Here is a 23545-nt window from a genome sequence, read left to right as displayed (position 1 = left end):
CGGGCCCAGCAGTTGTGGCACACAGGGCCACATTTTAAACAGCCTACTTGAGGCCTTTCCTTCCTGAAAATTTCTGTCCTAAAGTCATGGGGATATAGAGGACCAGTAGCCCAGAGCAGATATTAGAATTCAACTGAATAAGGAGGGGATTTACAATGGGGGAGGGCAAAGGATGGGGAGAGCCTGGCATGAGATGTTAGACCCCAAACAGCATGAATAAAGCATCGATGTGATAGGAAGAGGCAGCCTGGCATGAGGTATCAGAAGCAGGTGAGGAAGGTGTCCAGGTGAGAGACAGTCCCTTGTGGGAAATCAAAGCTAGAACAGAGAGAGGAGGGCAGTCCTTCAGAGACCAAGAGGGGTCAGGAAGACATCTTCATGGTGGGCTGACTGATATGGGAACTCAGACCCATGGTTAGTGAGAAGGGTATCCATGCAGAGTGGCAGCCTAGAATAGGAAGTCAGACCCCAAGCAAGAAGAAAAGAGTATCCATACATGGGTGGAGGTGGGGATGAAAATCAAAGGTTGGTTACATACAGGATGATCAAACTGGGGAATGTTTAAGAATAATCAGAGCCAGTTTCCTTACTCAAGAGAATAACAACAATGCAAAGGAAGAAAACTTGAATTCCATGAGAATTTCAAAACAAGTAATCAGAAACATGGAGAAAAAAAAACCAAAAACTGCGTGCAATCAATTCTGAAGGAAGCAATATGCTCCAGGGAAAGTAGATGTCAGACAAATGCATAAACGCAGTCATGAACTTCTCATCCAAAAGCTGAAAACTTATGACTACAACAAAGACAAGTATTCAAAGAAAGTATGTGATATTCTCTTTACATTCTCAGTCGTTTCCAACTCTTTGTAACCCCATGGACTGTAGTTAACCAGGCTCCTCTGTCTATGGAATTTTCCAGGCAAGAATGATATTACTTATTTCTAATACTTGAACTAAATAATTTCCATTGTGTCTTAAACAGAACTATCGCACCAAGTTTGAATTGGATTGTATGTCAATACAAACTGATGGTTTTTAATATATATTTTAATAATATATTTCAATATATATTTAATAAATATATTTATATATAAATAACAGAATTAAACATAAATGTAAAGTCTGTTATACAAAAAATGTATATATTGCACATTTATGATATATATCACACATTTATATACATATATTCTCTAGCTCCAGCCACTCATGGGGCCTAGAAGCAGTTATATCCCATTAGCAATAAGCACACCTAAAGCCCAGGTCCTGATTTCTAAACACAGTTTTCCACTAAAAGGAATACAGCTCCTTAGGAAAATGGCTAATTCCAAGACTGGGGCAGGAAAAGTCCAAGATGAGCCTAGAATATCTTAGATCAGAAAGAAAAAAGGTGTGCAAGGAATGATGGTTACATATTAAATGGATACAAACTCCAGCATTAAGAGATTCCCTACTACCAAATTGGGGATAATTTGAGCATCAAAATGAATGATATTTATAACATATTATAATCCATTAAATAAAATAGGAAATCTACTGAATCTGAAACTCTGGTTGAGGCCCAGCAATCTGTGTTTTGACTTGTCCTCTAACTTGATGCTCACAGGTGTTTGATAATCACCGTTTAGGGAGATTCTCCCAAAGCGGGAATCAAGTTGTGGTAAACTAGCAAATGGAGCCTATATTTTTGTCACATGTAAAACTACCATTCTGTTTTATCTTATTCATTTATTCAACTAGATTTTTAATGAGTTGATACCCAGAAGTGGCAAGCAGTTCTGAAATCCCTTTTATTTCCTTACCATCTGGACTGTGACCTCAACGAAGAGTTAAGTGCATAGAAACCTGTTAACCTTACCTCCCATGGTACTGATGACAAAGGCCAATCTCAACTTCCCCACCTGTTATAACTTAGGGCTGAGCCTCTAAATTGTAAAATCTCCCAGTGGCATTAGCTACCCCTTAATTACTGAAGTCTGAGCTATTGCTAACAGAGAAACCTTGAACTTGTATATCTACTCAACCCTACCATCCTCAGTTTCTAACTGGTGGTCAATGGAGGACAGGAAAAAAAGGTATAAAAAAAACTTTTCTGGGCCAAGAGAAAGTTACCCAGTCACTCCCTTTGTTTCCTTTGTGCTTTCCTGTCTTTCCTTGCTCTGTCTTTACTCATTAGGTGCCTCCTAGGCTCCCTAGAGCAAGGTGTCTCAGATAGGATCTCAAGGGCTGATCGCTTCGTAGAGGGAAGTACTTTGCTTACGACTAGTAGAAGTTTGTTGCTTATGAAACTCAAATGTATGTGGAAGATGCTGTACTCTGATTAATGTAACTCTGAGCTAACCTCTTCATGCCCCAGAAGATGCAAGAAAAGTCACCCTTGAACTCTTTTTAGTTTTAAATTCACTTCTTCATCTTGCTCCACAGAACCTTAATTTCTCCATTTATTCTGACCTGTTCCTTTTAAATTTCTTTCCTGTTTTCTCCTCTTTTATTTCTTCTCTTTTTCATCCCCTACGTGTGAGCTGATGCAGGTACGTGGTCAAGATTCAAAGCAGAGAGAAACGGTCCGCTATGGGTTAGGTTAAGAAACAATGTGGGAAAATAGTGTGGGAATAATTTTATTCTTTTCCTTCTAGAAACTCTGATGCAGGTGAAAGGCAAATCCAAAATTTATAGCAACTAGACAAGAACTTCAGCCAGATAACACTAGTCCCATGTAAATGCTAGTCCTCAAAAATAATAGTATGAATAGTTTAAAGTGTTAAGCTTAGTTGAGGCAAGATGAGTTAATATTTTTAATGTCCTGTGTCAAATAGTACTATAATTTATACCTTAACAATGTTCTAGATCCTAAATCTTGCCATTAGTATAATTATTTTACAGAAATCATTGGCGCAAACATCAGTTTCCATTGTTGTGTAACTGGACGTTCCAAAGCTTAGCGATTTAAAACACAAGCAACATTTCAGTTCAGTTCAGTTCAGTCCAGTCTCTCAGTCGTGTCTGACTCTTTGTGACCCCTTGAACCGCAGCACACCAGGCCTCCCTGACCATCACCAAGTCCCAGAATCCACCCAAACCCATGTCCATCGAGTCGATGATGCCATCCAGCCATCTCATCCTCTGTTGTCACCTTCTCCTCCTACCCTCAATCTTTCCCAGCATCAGGGTCTTTATCATTTACTTGCTTATAATCAGGTAATTTGGGCAGGACTCAGCAACGATGGCTTTGCTCCACATGATCATGTAGCTGAGTCATCTGGAAGTTTCATAGCACCTTCAAGGATCCAGGTTGACCTTTCTCACATGTCTGGGATCTCAGCTGAAATAACCAGGGAGGCCAACTGCCTGGGACTGTCTCTACCTCGTGGTCTGTTCTGCTCCAGGGCCTCCTCCTTGAAGACTTCCCAACAGAATAGCCTTGTCTTCTTCACATTCAGGCTGGGTTCTAAGACATCAACAGGGTAAATTGCAAGGCCTGGTAAAGTGTAAGACCATAATTTACCACATATGCTCTTACCACATTCTGTTGGTCAGAGAAAATCATGAGGCCTGTCCAGACTCACTGTTGGAGGGAGCCACACAAAGGCATGAATACAAGGAGACAGAATTCCCTGGTGACTATTAAGTTTCATTTTATGTGTAAACAAAGCTAGGTCTTGGCACCCTCTTGTTGGTCAAACGTTATTCTAGATGTTTCTGTGAAGGTATTTTTAGATGACATTTATGCTTTCAGCTGTAAACTTTGAGTAAAGTGGATTACCTTCATCCAAGTAGTTGAAGACCTCAATGAAAAACAGTGACTTCCACTGAAGAGGGAATTCTGCCATCAGACCAACTTTGAACTCAAACTGCATCATCATCTCTTTCGAGGTGGCCTTTCCAGCCTGCATTCTTAAAATCTTAGGAACTCAACCTGTAGATTTTGGGCTTGACAACCTTTATAATGAGTCAGTCTTTTAAAATATATAAATTATATATATATGCACACGTGCACACATAAGCACATATATATGGATAAATTAGGAGCCTGGGATTAAAATATACACACTATTATATATAAAATAGACAACTGACAAGGACCTACTATGTAGCACAGGAATATATACTCAATATCTTGTAATAAACTATTATTAAAGACAATGTATACCTGTGGCGGATTCATTTTGATATTTGGCAAAACTAATACAATTATGTAAAGTTTAAAAATAAAATAAAATTAAAAAAAAATAAAGACAATGTGAGAAAAGAATATATCTATTTATATATGTATACTGAATCACTTTGCTGTATACCTGATACTAACACAACATTGTAAATAACTATATTTCAATAGAAATTTATTTAATTATATACATATATATCTTATTGGTTCTGCTTCTGGAGAACTTTGGCTAATACAGAAGTATCTTGCAACAAACACCATGGATTTTCAGGATAGGGATTGTAATCCCCAGATAGCTTAATAATAGTGCATGCTACTCAAGGGGTTTGTGATCTAGTTAGACAACAGGCATATAAAAAATTAGAGAATACCATCTTTCTAAATTCCATATATATGCGTTAGTATACTGTATTGGTGTTTTTCTTTCTGGCTTACTTCACTCTGTATAATAGGCTCCAGTTTCATCCACCTCATTAGAACTGATTCAAATGTATTCTTTTTAATGGCTGAATAATACTCCATTGTGTATATGTACCATAGCTTTCTTATCCATTCATCTGCACTGGGACGACCCAGAGGGATGGAATGGGGAGGGAGGAGGGAGGGGGTTCGGGATGGGGAACACATGTATACCTGTGGCGGATTCATTTTGATATTTGGCAAAACTAATACAGTTATGTAAAGTCTAAAAATAAAATAAAATAAAATAATAAAAATAAATAAATAAAAAAAAATTAGAGAATACAAAAGATAATAATGCAGAAGTTACTTGCTAATAAATGATTTACTCTACAAGTGTAAACTCCACATACCGGAGGAATGCTGAACAAAAAGACTAAAGAAACCTGCCAACCTGAATGAGGCCATTAAAAAAAAGCATAAATATATAACCAAGCCAACTTGTCAGCAGTTTTCCCAGTAAGGACAATGTATTTTATGGCTGGTAATAAAACGTGGATCATATTTTCATGTCTGGGATTGCCATATAACCTTCAGCATGCCATTTCCCAGCTCAAACGCATGTCTTATTTTGAAGTCTAAAACATTAAACTTAAAACTAATGTTAGAGTCCAGTACTCTAACATTAACATGTATTAGTTTTCTATGGCTGCTGTAACAAAGTACCACAAATAGAGTGGCTTAACAGAAATTTATTGTCTCATAGGTCAGGTAGCTTAGAAGTCCAAGATCAACTTATTGGTGGGGTCATGCTCCCTCCCTCTGAATGTGCTGGGAAAGAATCTGTTCCAACCCTCTCTCCTTGTTTCTGGTGGTTTGCTGGCATCTTTGGCAGTCCTTGACTATGGATACATCACCTCGGTCTGTGCCTTCCTGTTCACATGGTATTCTCCCTGTGTGTGTATCTTCGTCCAAATTCCTTTCTATATGGACATCAGTCTATTGGGGTTGGGGGTTACCCTACTCCAGTATGACCTCATCTTAACTAAACTAATTACATCAACAACTGTATTTCCAAATAAGGTCACATTCTGAGTTGTGGAGGTGAGGACTTCAACATATGAAGTTGGGGAGATACAATTCAACCCATCACGATGGGTTAGAGTACTAATAAATTAAAATCTAAGATACTTTTAAATAACTCAAACTCTTCTAACAATGCTTGTGGTCTCGTTTGTTACTTTGGTAAAGGAAGACCTCTTTTCAGATGTGAACAATGGTATTTGGGCTTATGAGTTGTTTCCATGCTTTGCACTAGAGGGTAGCATCATTGCTATTTTTTTCTGCTGCTAAGTACTCCCCATTCATCCACAATGGGGACACATCAGATAAGAAGTAAATGTAGACACATTTCTCCAAGGGGTTAGGAGTAGGGGAGGTTATCAGCCGGGAAGAATAGAGTGTTCTGGTCATCCCTGTATTGGTGATTCCTCTCCTGGATTTTTGCTATGGACGGAATATTTGTGTACCCTCAAAATTCATGTGCTGAAACTCTAATCCCAGTGTGATGGTATTTGGTGGTAAGGCCTTTGGGAGGCAATTAGGTTATCAGGGTGGAGCCCTCACGATGAGATTAATGCCCTTATAAGAAAGAAACTGGAGAGAGAGGATCTGCCTTTCCCACCAGGAAGTGGGCCATTTCCAGACACCAGATCTTCTGGTACCATGATCTTGGACTTCCCAGACTCCAGAATTGTGAGAAATAAACACTTGTTGTTTAAGTTACCCAGTTTATGGTGCTCTATAATAGCAACCCAAACTAAGATAATTCTGACCAGAATCAAATCACCAGTCATATTAGAACAGAAGCCAAAGTCTCTTCCCCTGAACGGACATTTGTGTGGAAAGCAGGGCTGGGGGACAATGGGTCTTATGAATGAAGCAGGTCCCTTGAAGAAGGACCTGAACCATTCACTGTGCAGTCATGAAGCCTCTTCAGTGGACAGAGCCCTCTGTCCCGGAGTCAGGAGATTTAAATCCCATCATGGGCTTAGCCACTAATTGACAGCACAGTCTTAGACAAATCACTAAATCTGGTCTCAGAATCTTCACCTATAGACAAACTTTGGGGGCCTGTTTCCTTTAAACCATATTTTCGTTTGATTTTTCTTTCTCCTTCCTACTCCTCTAGCTCACCTTTCAATGCTACCCATTGAGAAACATTCCTTAGGTGCTACAATAGGGACCAAAAAAAAAAAAAAGAGTGTGGCTGCCTTTAGGGAAGTACAACATAGTAAAAGGAAAGCATTTCAGTGCAGAGATAATTAGAGGACTGAACAGCCTATGATCCTGTACTGCTCCGGGCTCCATACTGTAGGAATTTATAAACAGAAAAAGGTGGTATGAAGCAGCAGAAAAGAAAAGCTCTGAAGTGGGCCTTAAAGAATCTCCAGAAGTTAAGCTGCAAAGAGGAAGAGGGAAGAGGCAGCAGTTAATACAACATAGACATGGAAATTAAAACAAACAAGTTTTAGGGGCCCTCAACCCCTGTTTGGAGAAGGAAATGGCAACCCACTCCAGTGTTCTTGCCTGGAGAATCCCAAGGACGAGGGAGCCTGGTGGGCTGCTGTCTATGGGGTCGCACAGAGTTGGACACGACTGAAGCAACTTAGCAGCAACCCCTGTTATCAGTCTATGGTACGTTAGGAACCAGGCAGCGCAGCAAGGCTTCATTTGTATTTACAGCCACTCCCCATCACTCACATTACCACCTGAGCTGAGGGAAACAAGCTCAGGGCTCCCCCTGATTTTTCACTTATGGTAAGCGGCATAATTATTTCATTTTATATCACAGCATAATAATAACAGAAATAAAGTGCACAATAAATGTAATGACTTGAGTCATCCCAAACCAACTCCCATTCCCTCAGGTCCATGGAAAAACTGTGTTCCACAAAACCAGTCCCTGGTGCCCAAAAAAGTTGGGGATCACTGCTACAGGGGTTGTGTTGGATAATATGAAGTTCTATAACTACATACTGAAATAGATTCAAGCTGATTTTATTTAATTTAGGTGCAATTTTAGGCTATTTAAAATTGACCTGAGGCGCCAAGGGAACCTGAGTCAGTTTCTGAGCAGATGAGAGAATTGTTTCAACTTAAATTGCTAAGCCCCTTGGTTACTTGGCTGAGCTTATTTCTGTGTTTTAGAGTCTATATGTATTTTGGCTTCACACACAAATTATTAGGTGGGGATTATATTGGGCTCCATCCCATAGTTTCTTATTAAAAATCTTTAATTCTCCCTTTTGGACATTTGAAAACAGGCAGAACAACTCAAGTTCATGAGAAGAACCAGGTAAGAGATTCCTCCATTTTAACCTTTTGCATTAATCATACCAATTCCTCCCAAAATTTATACAAGCACTGAACAGAGAAGGGTTGTCCTTGCTTTTAAAGTATTAAAAGCTAAAAAATACTGACATCCAAGCTTAGAGCTGCTGAATTATCATTAAAAGAGGGTGACCTAGAATTCATTAGAATATCAACCTTAACATCTGTTAAAAAAAAAAAAAGTAGTCTCATCAGATAGGAAACATATGGGTTAAAAAGTGCAGGATTACATCAAGTTCAGAAATTTTTACACTTAGAAAGAAATACAGTTAATATCTTAAGAGCTAAAGAATAATGAAATCCTGTCAAATGACATGACAATCTGGGCAGGGGTTGCAGGTTTTCATGAATAGGCAGAAAAGACAGGTAATTTTAAGTATGACTCCAGTTGGGCAAGCGCCTTCCCAGTGCTGTACAAGTCTTGGAGACAGCCTGTGTGAAGAGCTTGATGTAAGGATTGTAAATAACAGGAATCAGCATGTGTCATTAGGGTCACTGTCAAGAATACTGCCCTCTTCAGGGCAGGATTGATCAGGTTTGATCAATCCTTAGTTGGGGAGCTAAGATCTCACATGCCTCACAGCCAAAAACCCAAAACATAAAAGAGAAGCAATATTGTACCAAATTCAATAAATACTTAAAAAATGGTCCACATCCAAAAAATATCTTTAATAAAAAGAACCACATCTCATTCAGTAACTGGATCCTTTATCTCAATAAGCAGACTAGATGTTCCTGGTATCATTTGTCATAAACAAATCATCTCCTTAACAGTAAGTCTATTTTAACATGGAAAGAGTCGAGCTAAGTACAGAATTGAGAGGAATCATAATGTTGATATTTGTGCCCTAAGGAACTATGCATGTGCAGCATTTTAGGTATTTATAATTTTATAAATAATTTTATCCATGCAGATTAGTCTAAGCGCAATTCGTAAGTGTGCAACTGACCAACAAATTTACGCTTTTGAGTTTCAGTTACAATCTCATTAAGTTTATACAGAATTGGAATATTTAAGAAAACAAGTTTCACCACATTAATAAACTTAACAAATTAGATTTGTAGTAATAACAACTTGAGGATATTTGTTGGTTAATTGAAGTGCTGAAGAATATAAAAATATTTAATTCATAAAAACAGTGAAGAAGTGTAAAGGGAAATCTAAGTAAGTTTAAAATTGTGCCCCAAACATTAAAGCCTTCTTAAAACTGAGTGTTAAAATTTTCTAGACTTAAAAATAGAATAATAATATTTATAAAATGAACTTAAAGTTATAAGAATGGCTTATCTTTTTTCATTTTTATTGGTTTGGTCCAGGAATCCAATCACTATTCTCTGTACATCTCCTGAAGCACCTCTCCAAACTTAAAGCAAACATCTCCCTTTATTGCCATTTATTTAGGAGAAAATTTTTTTATTATTCATGCATGTCCTCTATTCTCTGAATCTTCTCAATCTGGAAATCACATTAGATACAATATAGAATTTCTGGATTTATTCTCCCTGTATATGAACTTCTTTTTCATGCTTTTAAATCTATTGACTCCTTGTACTGGGAGAACTTGTCATTTCTCAGCTTTTATTTTGGCTGCTCCTGCAGTCCCCCATGACTCTTGCATCACCTTCTTAATCCACATCTGAGATATGATCACTACAACCTTAACTAATGAGCCCTGAGTTACATGATGAGGAGGACACCAAGATGGATCATAACCTGATCTCCTGCTTCACCAATGAGCTGGCAGTTGGTGCCATGCAAGGCTGCAGTTTCGTAAGAAAAGGCAGTTACAAGTCACAAAAATGGCTGAGGAGGTATTACCACATCCACAGCCATGTTGATATTGCACTGAGTTATTTAGAGTCTCTTTCCCTTGGTTATGGCATGTCAAGCATGGGATACCTATGAAGAGGTTTGGCAAAAGCTCAGGCATTGAGGCTGGTTTTTTGGAAGAGTCAAGATAAAATACAAACAAAAGTAAGGGAGGATGCTCTTCCTTTATCCCTTCTTTGGTGAAGATTCCATAAAATTATAATAATGGTGTTTAATTTATTGCTCATTGCAGGGACTAGAGGCAGATAGCTCCAAACTATGAACTTAGACCTGAACTAGAAGTTCTTCCTCTGAGAACTCACTTGTGTTCTCTCTGTGCAGAAACTGCAGGAATGGATATTTCTGCTCTCTCATAAAGACTGGTAGTATATTTACACTTAGTTTTCAAAATTCCAGCCTTAATCTCACTCATGCTAATTATCCTCGAGTTCCTGCTCTGGGCTAGGTACCAGGGATGCCATTTTCATGCAACTGCAGTTGATAGCTTACTCTTTTGAAATAGAAATTTGCCAAAATCATATAAACTTGCTGGGCTAGGGGAAGAAACCCAAGATACAAGACACACATGGGGCAGAATGCCATGATCATCTGGGACCACAGTGTGTGAACATTTCGCATGTCAGAAAGGTACTATTGAAAGGGTCTATTGCATTGGTCAAGATAAACCTTTAGTCAATCACATCGGCTTTTTATTATTTTTATCCTTTTCATTCCTTCTCTTCCTTCCTTCCCTTCTCTCTTTGTTTTGCTCTTATTTGCAGTATTCAGTACCATTGTGGCACGCAGGATCTTTAGTTGCAGCATGTGAACTCCTAGTTGTGATACGTGGGATCTAAGCCCTGTGCATTGGGAGCATGGCATCTTAGCCACTGGACCACCAAAGAAGTCCCCAGCTCTTTTCAGCCCTTACATGAAAAAAATAAATATATCTAGTTCTTTGACCTAAAGAATCCACTCACCTCCCTCCTTAGTGTCATATGATAAGACCAGACTGAGGTGATTTCAAGATTTGTCAGTGCTTCTGGAATGCCAGGGAGCTTTGGGTTGTAATTGCCCATATGCCACCTCCAGCTATCTGCTAGACTGCCTCTTTTCCTTCATATTCAGGTTAACCGTCACAGACTCCTGCGGTGCTCCTTATCTTTTCTGTCACAGCACAGACTGGCCTTTCTAATACGTACTAAATTAGCTTTGATTTTGTCTGAGAGCCTCGAGATTCATAAAATATGCCAGCTGGAAGCTGACTCATCCAATTCAATTCCCTAACTTCAGAGAGTTATGGTAACTGTTAAAACCCTACAGGCTGGTGAATGGTAAAGCTAGAATGGGAAAGGATTTCTGACTCTCCACTGGGGGCTACTTAGTCTACTGATGAGGGAGGGGCACTGACTGTTTACCCATGTATTCCATAAAAGGCTTCTCCTTGTTTTAACCCTTCAGTTATTTCAGCAGAGTGGATGGCGTGGTGGCCATACAAAGGCATGTGATGATTTTTTCCCCCCTGTGGATAACGTCCTAACTCTCCTTTCCTAGATTTCCATGGCTTTTTCACCATGTGCCCTTCTATAACCGTGGATCAGCCCTTTTCTCTTCTCTAAGAGAGTGCACCACAGGATGACTTCCAGCTTGCTTTTTCCAGGGGAGAACACAGGTGCTACAGAAAGAGATGTCTCACGAAAAGGAATCATAACATAAAGGTGGAATACAGTTGAATAACAAAAACAAATATCTAAGGTGTTTGAACCAAGGTCCATGCATTCATTTATTTCTCAAGGTAGCAAGAAGATAAATCAATTGAAATTCCATCTATAATGAGTTACAAATGATAGTAAGCCCAGGAACCTTGAGCATATATATCTATAAGGCAAATAAAACAAATATTTTTCAGAATGGGGGCATCACACTTTAGCTAATCTGAGGAGAGCCACTCCAAGCCCCCAACACCATGACACCAAGAATCATTCTCAACTGATTGTTTTCCAAACAAAAGGTGAAAAGGCAAATCTGTGACTAATAATAATAGAAGAAAATGTTCATCCAGAAAGACTGGATGCCCATCAAAGTCACATCTCTTCTTCTGATTCTTGTTCTCGTTCAGCATTTTTCAGGAGTCCAACTTCTGAGGGGCAGAACCTCGTAAATCGAGATTTAACCAACCTGAAGACAGAATGAAAATCATCTCGTATTATGCTGTTTAAAATTAAACCCCCAAATTATCTGTATCTATAATACAACAAACCCCAAATTATCTGTGCAAATGGAAGAGGTACCCCCAAAAATAAAAATCACTTTTATTTGTCTTTGGAGCTACCTGCGAACATTTTGTGGATTAAAGCTGCATAGGAACAAACAGACACAATAAAGCTCTAATATGTAATGATTGTTTGCATCATATTCAAAATTTATAACTTTAATAATTTCTAAAACAAGCAAGAGACTCTCTGAAGTAAGCCCAGACAAAAGAGCTCAGCTGTGTGTTAAAGAAGCCCTCTCTAAGAAGGAAGCACACAAAGGCATCTCCTTCCCCACGTCCAGCCCCATGTCAAGTCTGGGCTGTACTGCAGCCCTTACTGTGTCTTCAGAGAGCTGCTTCTGTGCTGGCCCCAAGCTGCTCTATTGCATGTGATTGGCCTGAATGCATTCAGAAGTTGAAAGAAGTGACCTCTATTCTAACTATTTGCATAGATTAAGAGAATCTGTAGGTGTGGTTGGGAAATTATCATTTTGGCATTGGAAGATATGAAACTTCTTGGTGGCAGAAACTCAGCAGGCTCTTTTGTTCTCTGATATAATAAAAACTAGGTAAAGCTTTTCCTGTGCAGGATTATTTGTGAAGACATCTCTCTGTGACTATGTCAATAAAACATAGCTAACTTTCAGAAATACACAATATGGAAACAAACTGATGAATAAAATCATTCTCATTTTTTGAAAAAATGTCACTAGCCTATCTATATCTATACACTTGTTTCCTGCCTTTCTTCTCCCACTGAAGGTCTGGCCCACCCCTCACAATATACCTAGTTTTTTCTTGTGCTCTGGATCGCACTGGAGTATGAACTTCCTAAGAACAGAGACTTCATCTTATTTACTACCCTAACTCTTGTCAGTGTCTAGAACGATATCTAGTACACAGTGCCTCACCACATATTAATGATTTAATGGGCTTGTGGAACAATCTTCCAGGAGTTATATTACTCATCTTGTTGCTGTTGTTCAGCCACTCAGTCATGTCAGACTCTTTGGGACATCATGCACTACAGCAGGCCATGCTTCCCTGTCCTTCACTATCTCCAGAGTTTTCTCAAACTCAGTCCATTAAGTCGATGATGTCATCCAGCCATCTCATCCTCTATCACCCACTTCTCCTCCTGCCCTCAATCTTTCCCAGCATCAAGGTCTTCTCTAATGAGTTGGCTCTTGGCACCAGGTGGCCACCAGAGATAATTCTTCAGTCACTTGCAACTCACCATTAATTCCTCCAACACACAACGGAGCAGTATCAGTAACATCTATTGACTTATCAAGAGCCAAGAAAAACTACTCAAAATCACTTGGCTTGATAATTAGTTAACCATTGACCTTGCTCCCAATGTCCTCAACTCTTCAATGCACTATTATCATGAAAGGCTAATACTTCTAACTAAGGTGACAACTGGGACAGTGTGTCATTTTTAATCCCACACAGTCACCTCCATATTGCAAAACCTGAATATGCACTAAACGAAAGGAATTAGTTACTCCATTCATTCGATTTATTCCTGATGACTCCTAGAAAATAAAGAACTGTCTACTTATTACCAACTAATTGTTAACACAGAATCTAAGGACTCCTCCTGTTCCCCACATCTGCTCTCTGAGCTGTATCTGTTGCTGTTGTTGTTCAGTCATAAGTCATATCCAACTCTTTGCAACTCCATGGACTACAGCATGCCAGGATCCCCTGTCCTTCACTATATCGGGGAGTTTGCTCAAACTCATATCCATTGAGTTGGTGATGCCATCCAACCATCTCATTCTGTCACCCCCTTCTCCTCCTGCACTTAATCTTTCCCAGCATCAGGGTCTTTTCCAATGAGTTAGCTCTTCATATCAAGTGGCCAATGTATTGGAGGTTCAGCTTCAACATCAGTCCTTCCAATTAATATTCAGGACTGATTTCCTTTAGGATTGACTGGTTTGATCTCCTTGCTGTCCAAGGGACTCTCAAGAGTCTTCTCCAGCACCACAGTTCGAAAGCATCAATTCTTCAGCATTCAGCTTCCTTTATGGACCAACTCTCACATCCATACATGACTACTGCAAAAACCATAGCTTTGACCCTACAGACCTTTGTTGGCAAAGTAATGTCTCTGCTTTTTAATATGCTGTCTAGGTTGGTCATAGCTTTTCTTCCAAGGAGCAAGCATCTTTTAATCTCATGGCTTTTAATCTCATCTTTTAATCTCATGTCACCATCCACAGTGATTTTTGAACCCAAGAAAGTAAAATCTTCCACTTTTTCCATTTTTTCCCCATCTATTTGCCATGAAATAATGGGACCAGATGCCATGACCTTAGGCTTTTGAATGTTAAGTTTTAAGCCAGCTTTTTGGGTCTCCTCTTTAACCTTCATCAAAAGGTTCTTTAGTTCCTCTTCACTTTCTGCCATTAGGGTGGTATCAGATTGGGGGATAGAGTAATAAAAGGAAATGCAAATAATTTTTAGTTCCTAGAATCATGCAAGTGCAGAAAATTAAGGTCAGGGTATGTCTGGGCTTTTGCTACCACATGTTCTCTTCAGTTAATATAAGAGCAGAGCTGAGACTCTGGGTATACTTCCAGAGTCGATCTGGAAATCAAACTTTCAAAAGGCAAAGGTACAATCTGATATGAATTTGGTCATTTCTATTTTGTTCTTCAATATGGCTCACAAGAGTCGTCTCCTTGAAGACCAACCTGAAAATGGGTAATATTTCTCCATCCATCCAGAGGGGCTTTTGAAATAGTTCTGTACCACAGTGGTGTTATATATGAAATACAATAAAGATTTCATAACGATAGGTCTGTCCTATGAGCTGTCATGAGGAGAACAGCAGGCATGGGACTAGATGAGGCAATCCTTAAATCATTGTTCTGGAAAGCTGAAAAGCACGCCTTCATTTTTCAGAGATTTGGGAGGTAGGAGTTTCATAACCCAGTTTTGTTTCCATGGTGATCTTAGTGCTCTGTCAAATAAATTCTGATAGAATGTCCTCAAAACCCATCAGCTGTGACTGAGTTACAATCCAGTTCACAGTCAAACCATGATGAACAGATTTTCAAAACTCTTCATGACTACAGGAACTGCATATGACCTCACTGAAAGTTAGTATTTATTCTTCGTGATATTCTTTAAGCTACTGCTTAATGTTATATAAAAATACATTAGAACACAAGTTCTTGGCCTTATATTTCAAGAGCAATATGAGAGTGAAACTTAAAAGCATATAAAACGTGATTTCCAAACAACTGAACACTATTTGAGTAGTTCTGAAACAGATCTGTTAAAACAGAAATAAGTGTCTATTGAGTACCTATATAATTTTGACAGTATGACAAGAGCTGTGAGAGATATGAAAAAAGGTCTTTTCCTGCAGGTGAGCAATCTAGTTAGCAGATAAGACTAACCTGAGCTAATAGTAAATATCACAAGATAGATCACAACTGTTAAAATGTGTATTAGAGACTAAAGTACTGTAAAGCTCATGAAGGGAGATAAGCAAAGACTAAAACAATCACAGAAGTTTTCACAGGACAGATGAGCATTCAATTAGGATATGCCAGGTAGAGGTAACTATGTGGTCAATAAGTCAAAGGTTCTGGGTAAGGAGAGGCAACTGAAACAGTAAACATGGAGCTTCTGGTTTCTAGAAAACTATAGGTGGATAAGAGATTCATTAGTGGTCTGAAGGTTTTTGAAACAGGAAGAGACAATAGTCTTCTTTTGGCTCTGGATGGGAGCTGACATGGGGTAGAGAGATTGCTTGAATGCCGGCTTTATTCTTGGAGGCTGCACAGCCCCTAAGGAGATGAGGCCCAGAAGTCAGCCTAAAACAACAGAGGAAGAAGTCAAGTTTCACTCAATGACAGAGTGAGTCTTAACCACCAGCACATACACATGCTTTGAGGGAACTGAAAAGGACTAATAGAAATCACTCAGTGAGAAGGTAGAATTTGCCAGCACCCATGGCACTTAGACCTCTGTACTATGCTGTACTTAGTTGCTCAGTTGTGTCTGACTCTGCGACCCTATGGACTGTAGCCCGCCAGTCTCCTCTGTCCATGGGGATTCTCCCAGCAAGAATACTGGAGTGGGTTCCCATGCCCTCCTCCAGGGGATCTTCCCAACCCAGGGATCGAACCCCATGTCTCCTGCACTGCAGGTGGATTATTTACCATGTTAGCCACCAAGGAAACTTAGACCTCAAGTAGGGGGTAACTACAGATCAAGGTAGGCTGACCCAAAATATACGAGAGACATAATGGAAGCTAGACCAGGAAAAGATTTCCTCACCCAGAGACACAACACCAAAGCTCTTTAGCAGTGAAGCTCAAAGAAGCACAGAGCAGGAGAGATAACCTGGGTAAATGTCTCGAGAAAGGACTAGAAAGCTAGTTCAGGCAGAGTCTGAGACCCCTCTGGTCTAGAATCAGCTACTGTAATTTAGGAATTTAGAGAACATGCTAGATGTGTACTATCCAATATGGTATCACTATGCATATATGAATATTTAAATTAATTAAAATTAATGTGGCAGTAGGCACATGTCCACCTGCAATGCAAGAGACCTGGGTTCGATCCCTGGGTTGGGAAGATCCCCTGGAGAAGGGCATGGCAACCCATTCCAGTGTTCTTGCCTGGAGATTCCCCATGGACAGAGGAGCCTGGTGGACTACAATCCATGGGGTTGCAAAGAGTTGGACAGGACTGAGAGACTAAGTACAGCACAGGCACATGTCAAGTGCTCAATAATCACACACAGCTCATGTCTATATGATGACCATAGATATAGAACAATATTCAATCAATGCTAAAGTCTGAAGGATTGGAGCCTGCATGATTAATAGTTGGAATCAGCCAGGCCAACTGTGGTTTGGCATTACCTACCATGCTAATAGAAATAATAATGAACCATACTCGCTTCTTTCATTCCGACAATCCTTTAAGCTTCAGTTTAATTCTCAATTGTGAGGAGGCCTCCTCTGTGTTCCAATAGTGCTTTATTCTTACACTATTTCCATTTATCATACTATATTTAAACTGTCTCTCTCTCCCCATAGGGTCTATACCTTATACACTTTTTGATACAGAAGAAGGAGAACAGGAACAAGAGGAATAATAAAAAGAACAAGAGTGAGTGGGGGAGGTGGTTCAAGATAGCAGCCTAGGAAGGTCCTGAATTCACCTCCTCCCATGGACACAGCAAATCTACAACTACATAAAGAACAATTCCCTATTAAAAAAAAAAAAAAAGACCTGAAAACTAGCGAAAAAGCTCCTCTACAACACAGGACAAGGTTCACAATGAGATGGGTAAAAGAGGCAAGAGACATGGTCCCATCAAAGACCCCACCCCCAGTGTGAAGACTCACAATCAAAGAGATCTCACAGATACAGAGCTTCTTCCTGAGGAGCAAGAATTTGTGCCCTATATCAGGCACCCAAATGCTTGGGACTTGCATTGGTGAGATGAGCCCCAAAACATCTGGCTTTGAAAGACCAACAGGGCTGATGTCGAGAAGAGCCAAAGGGGTGTAAGGAATAGAGATTCCATTGTGAAAGGGCTTGCATGCAGCCTCACCCACTTGGCCATACAACATAAAAGCCACAGTTTGAAAAGTGTCTAGACCATACATGAGTGGAATTGATTTCCTAACCTTAGAGCATCTACTAGCAAGGAAGAAATCTGTTAGGATTCTCTCCAGGAATGGAAGCACTGGCAGGTTCCATTTTCGCTTTCTTCTGCCTCTACTTTGCTAGTGCCAGCACTAGCAGCCACCATTTTTGCACTCTTTTTCTAACTTGCTAGCACCAGTGTTAGAAATCAAAGGAGAAATTAAAAAATACCCAGAGATAAGTGTAAATGGAAATACAACATACCAAAACCTAGACAGCAAAAGCAGTTCTAAGATGAAATTTCTTTATAGCAACACAGGTCTACCTCAAGAAATAAGAAGAAGTCAAATAAACAGCCTAAATTTTACATCTAAGGGAACTAGAAAAAATGAACAAAGAAAGCCCAAAGTTATTATGAGGAAGGAAATAATAAAGATCAGAGCAGAAGTAAATGAAATAGAGACTAAAAAAGCAATAGAAAAGATCAATGAAACAAACCGCTGGTTCTTTGAAAAGATAAAATTGGCAAACTTTTAGCCTTACTCCCTAAGAAAAAAAGAGAAGACGTAAATAAATAAAATCAGAAATATAAGAGGAGAAATTGCAACTGATACCAAAAAAAAAGTATGAAGGATTAAGAAAGTATTATGAACTGTTAAACACCAACAGATTGAATAACCTGGAAGTAATGAATGGTGACTGCAGCCATGAAATTAAAAGACGCTTACTCCTTGGAAGGAAAGTTATGACCAATCTAGATAGCATATTCAAAAGCAGAGACATTACTTTGCCAACAAAGGTCCGTCTAGTCAAGGCTATGGTTTTTCCAGTGGTCATGTATGGATGTGAGAGTTGGACTGTGAAGAAGGCTGAGCGCCAAAGAATTGATGCTTTTGAACTGTGGTGTTGGAGAAGACTCTTGAGAGTCCCTTGGACTACAAGGAGATCCAACCAGTCCATTCTGAAGGAGATCAGCCCTGGGATTTCTTTGGAAGAAATGATGCTAAAGCTGAAACTCCAGTACTTTGGCCACCTCATGCGAAGAGTTGACTCATTGGAAAAGACCCTGATGCTGGGAGGGATTGGGGGCAGGAGGAGAAGGGGGCGACAGAGGATGACATGGCTGGATAGCATCACTGACTCGATGGACGTGAGTCTGAGTGAACTCCGGGAGTTGGTGATGGACAGGGAGGCCTGGCGTGTTGCGATTCATGGGGTCTCAAAGAGTCGGACACGACTGAGTGACTGAACTGAACTGAATGAATAAATTCCTAGGAACATACATCTTCCAAGACCGAACCATCATGAAATAAAATATCTGAATAGATCAATTACTATGAAAAAGACTGAAACGCTAATCTCAAACAAAAAACTCTCAGTGAAGAAAAGTCCAAGACCAGGTGGTTTCACTGGTAAACAGTACAAATATTAAAAAAAGATTTAAATACCTATCCTTCTCAAACTTTCAAAAAATGTAAGAGAAGAGAATGCTCCCAAACTCATTTCACAAGGCCAATATTACCCTGATGCCAAAATCAGACAAAGATATCACACAGGAAAATAAAATTATAGGCTAATATCGCTGATGAACATAGGTGCTAAAATCTTCAACAAAATATTAGCAGACTGAATTTAAGAATGCATTAAAAGGATCATGTATCCTGATCAAGTGGGATTTATTCCAAGGATGCAAGGATGGTTCAACATCCACAAATCAATAATATGATACATCACATTAACAAAAAATAATTAAAATCATATGAATAGATGCATTTATGATTAAAAAAACCTCTCAACAAGTGGGTATAAAAAGAAAATACTTAACCTAATAAAGGCCATATATGACATGCTCACAGGTAACATACTCTGTGATGAAATCATGAAGGTTTTTTCCTTTAAATCAGGACCAAGATAATGATGCTTACTCTTGCCACTTTTAGTCAAAATAGCATTGCAACTCAGAGCATTTAGGCAAGGGGAAGAAAAGCATATAAATTGAAAGCAAAGAAGTAAAACTGTTACTATTTGCAGATGACATGATACTATATATATATATATATATATATATATATATATATATGTATATGACTTCCCTTATAGCTCAGTTGGTAAAGAATCTGCCTGCAATATAGGAGACCTGAGTTCAATTCCTGGGCAGGAGGATCCCCTGGAGAAGGAAATGGCAACCCACTCCAGTATTCTTGCCTAGAGAATCCCCATGGACAGAGGAGCCGTACAGGCTACAGTCCATGGGGTTGCAAGAGTTGGACACAACTTAGAGACTAAACCACTATATATATATAGTATATATAATGTATGTATATATATATGTATACATATAATGTATGTATATATATGTGTGTGTGTGTGTATATATATATATATATATATATATATATATATATATATAATGTAAAACCCTAAATACTCCACCAAAAAAAACAGAACCAATAAATTCAGTAAAGTTGCAGGGTAAAAAATTAATGTGCAAACTCATATTTTTATATACCAACAATGAACTATCAGAAAGAAAAGTTAAGGAAAATATCCCATTTAAAATGGCATCAAAAAGAATAAAATATAAAATACACGCAAACAAATTTAAGGAGATGAAAGATCTACGTACTGAAAACTATAAGACACTGATGAAAGTAATTGAAGAAGACACAAATAAGTGGAAAGATATTCCATGCTTATGGATTGGAAGAATATCATTAAAATGTCCATATTACCCCAAACAATCTATAGATTCAATGCAATCCCTACCAAATTACCAAAGGTATTTTTCATAGACATAGAACAAACAGTCCTAAAATATGTATGGAATCACAAAAGATCCTGAATAGCCTAAGCACTCTTGCAAAGGAGAACAAGGCTGGAGGAATCATGCTTTCTGATTTCAGCCTATACTATGAAGTTGTAAAATCAAAACAGTACGATATTGGCATAAAAAGATCCATGTCACAGAACAGATAGCCTAAAAATAGACCCACACATAATATGGGCAGTCAATTTACAATAAAGAAGGCACAAATACAAAGTAGAGAAAGGCCAGTCTCTACAAAAATAGTGCTGGGAAAACTGGATAGCCACATGCAAAAGAGTAAAACTGGACCACTGTCTTACATCATACACAAAAATTAGCTCGACTGAGATATTTATATAAGTTTATACTATTTTATACTTTATGTAATAGAATATTGCTCAGCCATAAAAAAGAATGGACTGGACCTTAAGGGTATTATGCTAAGTGAAATAAGGCATAGAGGAAGAAAAATACCATATGATTTTAGTTATCTGTGAGATCTGAAAAACAAATGAATAAACAAAACACATAGATACAGGGAACAGACTGGTGGTTGCCAGAATGTGGAGAGGTGGGCATAAATAGATGCAGGGTATCAGGAGGCACAAACTTCCCAGTTATGAAATAAATAAGGCTTATAGTTTTCAAAGTATAGGTCTTGTGTCTCCTTCAGTAGGTTTATTCCTACTTATTCTTCTTAATGAGATGGTAAATGGGGTTGTTTTCTTGAATTTCTCTTTCTGATCTTTCATTGTTAGTATATAGAAATGCAACAGATTTATGTGTACTAATTTTGTGACCTGCAACTTGACCAAATTCATTGATGAGCTCCAGTAGTTTTCTTTAGGATTTTCTATGTATAGCATCTTTAGGATTTTTTGTGTATAGCATCATGTCATCTGCAAACAATGACAGTTTCACATCATCTTTTTCCAATTCGGATTCTGTTTGTTTTTCTTCTCTGATTGCCATAGCTAGGACTTCCAAAACTATGTTGAATAGAAGTGGCAAAAGTGGACATCCTTCTCTTGTTCCTGATCTTAAAGGAAATGCCTTTACCCTTTCACTGTTGAGTATAATGTTAGCTGTAGGTTTGTCATATATGACCTTTGAGGTATGTACTCAAATTATGTTGAGGTATGTACCCAAATCCCAAAGAAAGGCAATGCTAAAGAATGCTCAGACTACCACACAATTGTATTCATCTCACATGCTAGTAAAGTAATGCTCAAAATTCTCCAAGCCAGGCTTCAGCAATACGTGAACCGTGAACTTTCAGATGTTCAAGCTGGTTTTAGAAAAGGCAGAGGAACCAGAGATCAAATTGCCAACATCCACTGGATCATCGAAAAAGCAAGAGAGTTCCAGAAAAACATCTATTTCTGCTTTATTGACTATGCCAAAGCCTTTGACTGTGTAGATCACAATAAACTGTGGAAAATTCGGAAAGAGATGGGAATAGCAGACCACCTGACCTGCCACTTGAGAAACCCATGTGCAGGTCAAGAAGCAACAGTTAGAACTGGACATGGAACAACAGACTGGTTCCAAATAGTATGTCAAGGCTGTATATTGTCACCCTGCTTATTTAACTTGTATGCAGAGTACATCATGAGAAACGCTGGGCTGGATGAAGCACAAGCTGGAATCAAGATTGCCTGGAGAAATATCAATAACCTCAGATATGCAGATGACACCACCCTTAGGGCAGAAAGTGAAGAGGAACTAAAGAGCCTCTTGATGAAAGTGAAAGAGGAGAGTGAAAAAGTTGGCCTAAAGCTCAACATTCAGCAAACGAAGATCATGGCATCTATCCCATCACTTCATGGCAAATAGATGAGGAAACAGTGGAAACAGTGTCAGACTTTATTTCTGTGGGCTCCAAAATCACTGCATATGGTGACTGCAGCCATGAAATTAAAAGACGCTTACTCCTTGGAAGGAAAGTTATGACCAACCTAGATAGCATATTCAAAAGCAGAGACATTACTTTGCCAACAAACGTCCGTCTAGTCAAGGCTATGGTTTTTCCAGTGGTCATGTATGGATGTGAGAGTTGGACTGTGAAGAAAGCTGAGCACTGAAGAACTGATGCTTTTGAACTGTGGTGTTGGAGAAGACTCTTGAGAGTCCCTTGGACTGCAAGGAGATCCAACCAGTCCATCCTAAGGGAGATCAGTCCTGGGTGTTCATTGGAAGGACTGACGCTAAAGCTGAAACTCCAGTACTTTGGCCACCTCATGCGAAGAGTTGACTCATTGGAAAAGACTCTGATGCTGGGAGGGATTGGGGGCAGGAGGAGAAGGGGACGACAGAGGATGACATGGCTGGATGGCATCACTGACTCGACGGACGTGAGTTTGAGTGAACTCCAGGAGTTGGTGATGGACAGGGAGGCCTGGCGTGCTGTGATTCATGGGGTCGCAAAGAGTCGGACACAACTGAGCGACTGAACTGAACTGAACTGATGTACCCAAATTATGTTGAGGAATGTACTCTCTATGTACACTTTCTGAAGAGTTTTTTAAATCATAAATAGGTGTTGAATTCTGTCAAAAGATTTTTCTGCTTCTTGAAATGATCATGTCACCTCACACCAGTCAGAATGGCCATCATCAAAAAAATCCACAAACAATAAATGCTGGAGAGGGTGTTGAGAGAAGGGAACCCTCCCAGACTGTCAGTGGGAATGTGAATTGGTGCAGCCACTATGGAGAACAGTATGCAGGTTCCTTAAGAAGCTAAAAATAGAGCTATCATATGATTCTACAATCCCACTCCTGGGCATATACCCAGAGAAAAACACAGTCCGAAAGGATACATGTACCTCAATGCTCATTGCAGCACTATTTACAACCACCAAGACATTTAGGAAGCAACCTAAATGTCCATAGACAGAAGAATGGATTAAAAAAATTGTGGTACATATATATAAAGGAATATTACTCAACCATGCAAAAGAATGAAATAATGCCTTGTGCAGCATCATGAATGAACCTAGAGATTGTCATACTGAGTGAAGTAAGTCAGAGAAAGCAATATCATATAATATTGCTTATACATGGAATCTAAAAAGAAAGGACATGAATGAACTAA

At 39.0% G+C, this 23545-nt stretch overlaps 1 protein-coding gene and 1 long non-coding RNA gene across 2 annotated transcripts in view; one reads left to right on the top strand and one right to left on the bottom strand.

Annotated features, from left to right (window-relative positions):
- Positions 1 to 1960: 1960 nt before the first annotated feature.
- Positions 1961 to 11453, top strand: LOC129643458 (uncharacterized). The gene is made up of 3 exons (XR_008710315.1): positions 1961 to 2072; positions 7888 to 7919; positions 11319 to 11453. It is a non-coding gene; the product is annotated as an uncharacterized LOC129643458 (long non-coding RNA).
- The window catches only part of LOC129643456 (transmembrane protein 45A-like), a 92613-nt gene continuing 77725 nt past the window's right edge, over positions 8658 to 23545 (bottom strand). The window contains exon 6 of the mRNA XM_055567937.1: positions 8658 to 11942. Coding sequence (XP_055423912.1) covers positions 11849 to 11942 — 94 coding nt within the window. The 3' untranslated portion in view covers positions 8658 to 11848. The remainder of the gene's footprint in view (positions 11943 to 23545) is intronic.

The sequence above is a fragment of the Bubalus kerabau genome, chromosome 2 (genome assembly GCF_029407905.1).
Source record: "Bubalus kerabau isolate K-KA32 ecotype Philippines breed swamp buffalo chromosome 2, PCC_UOA_SB_1v2, whole genome shotgun sequence".
Classification (NCBI taxonomy): Eukaryota; Metazoa; Chordata; class Mammalia; order Artiodactyla; family Bovidae; genus Bubalus; species Bubalus kerabau.
This window is presented reverse-complemented; position numbering and strand designations above follow the sequence as displayed.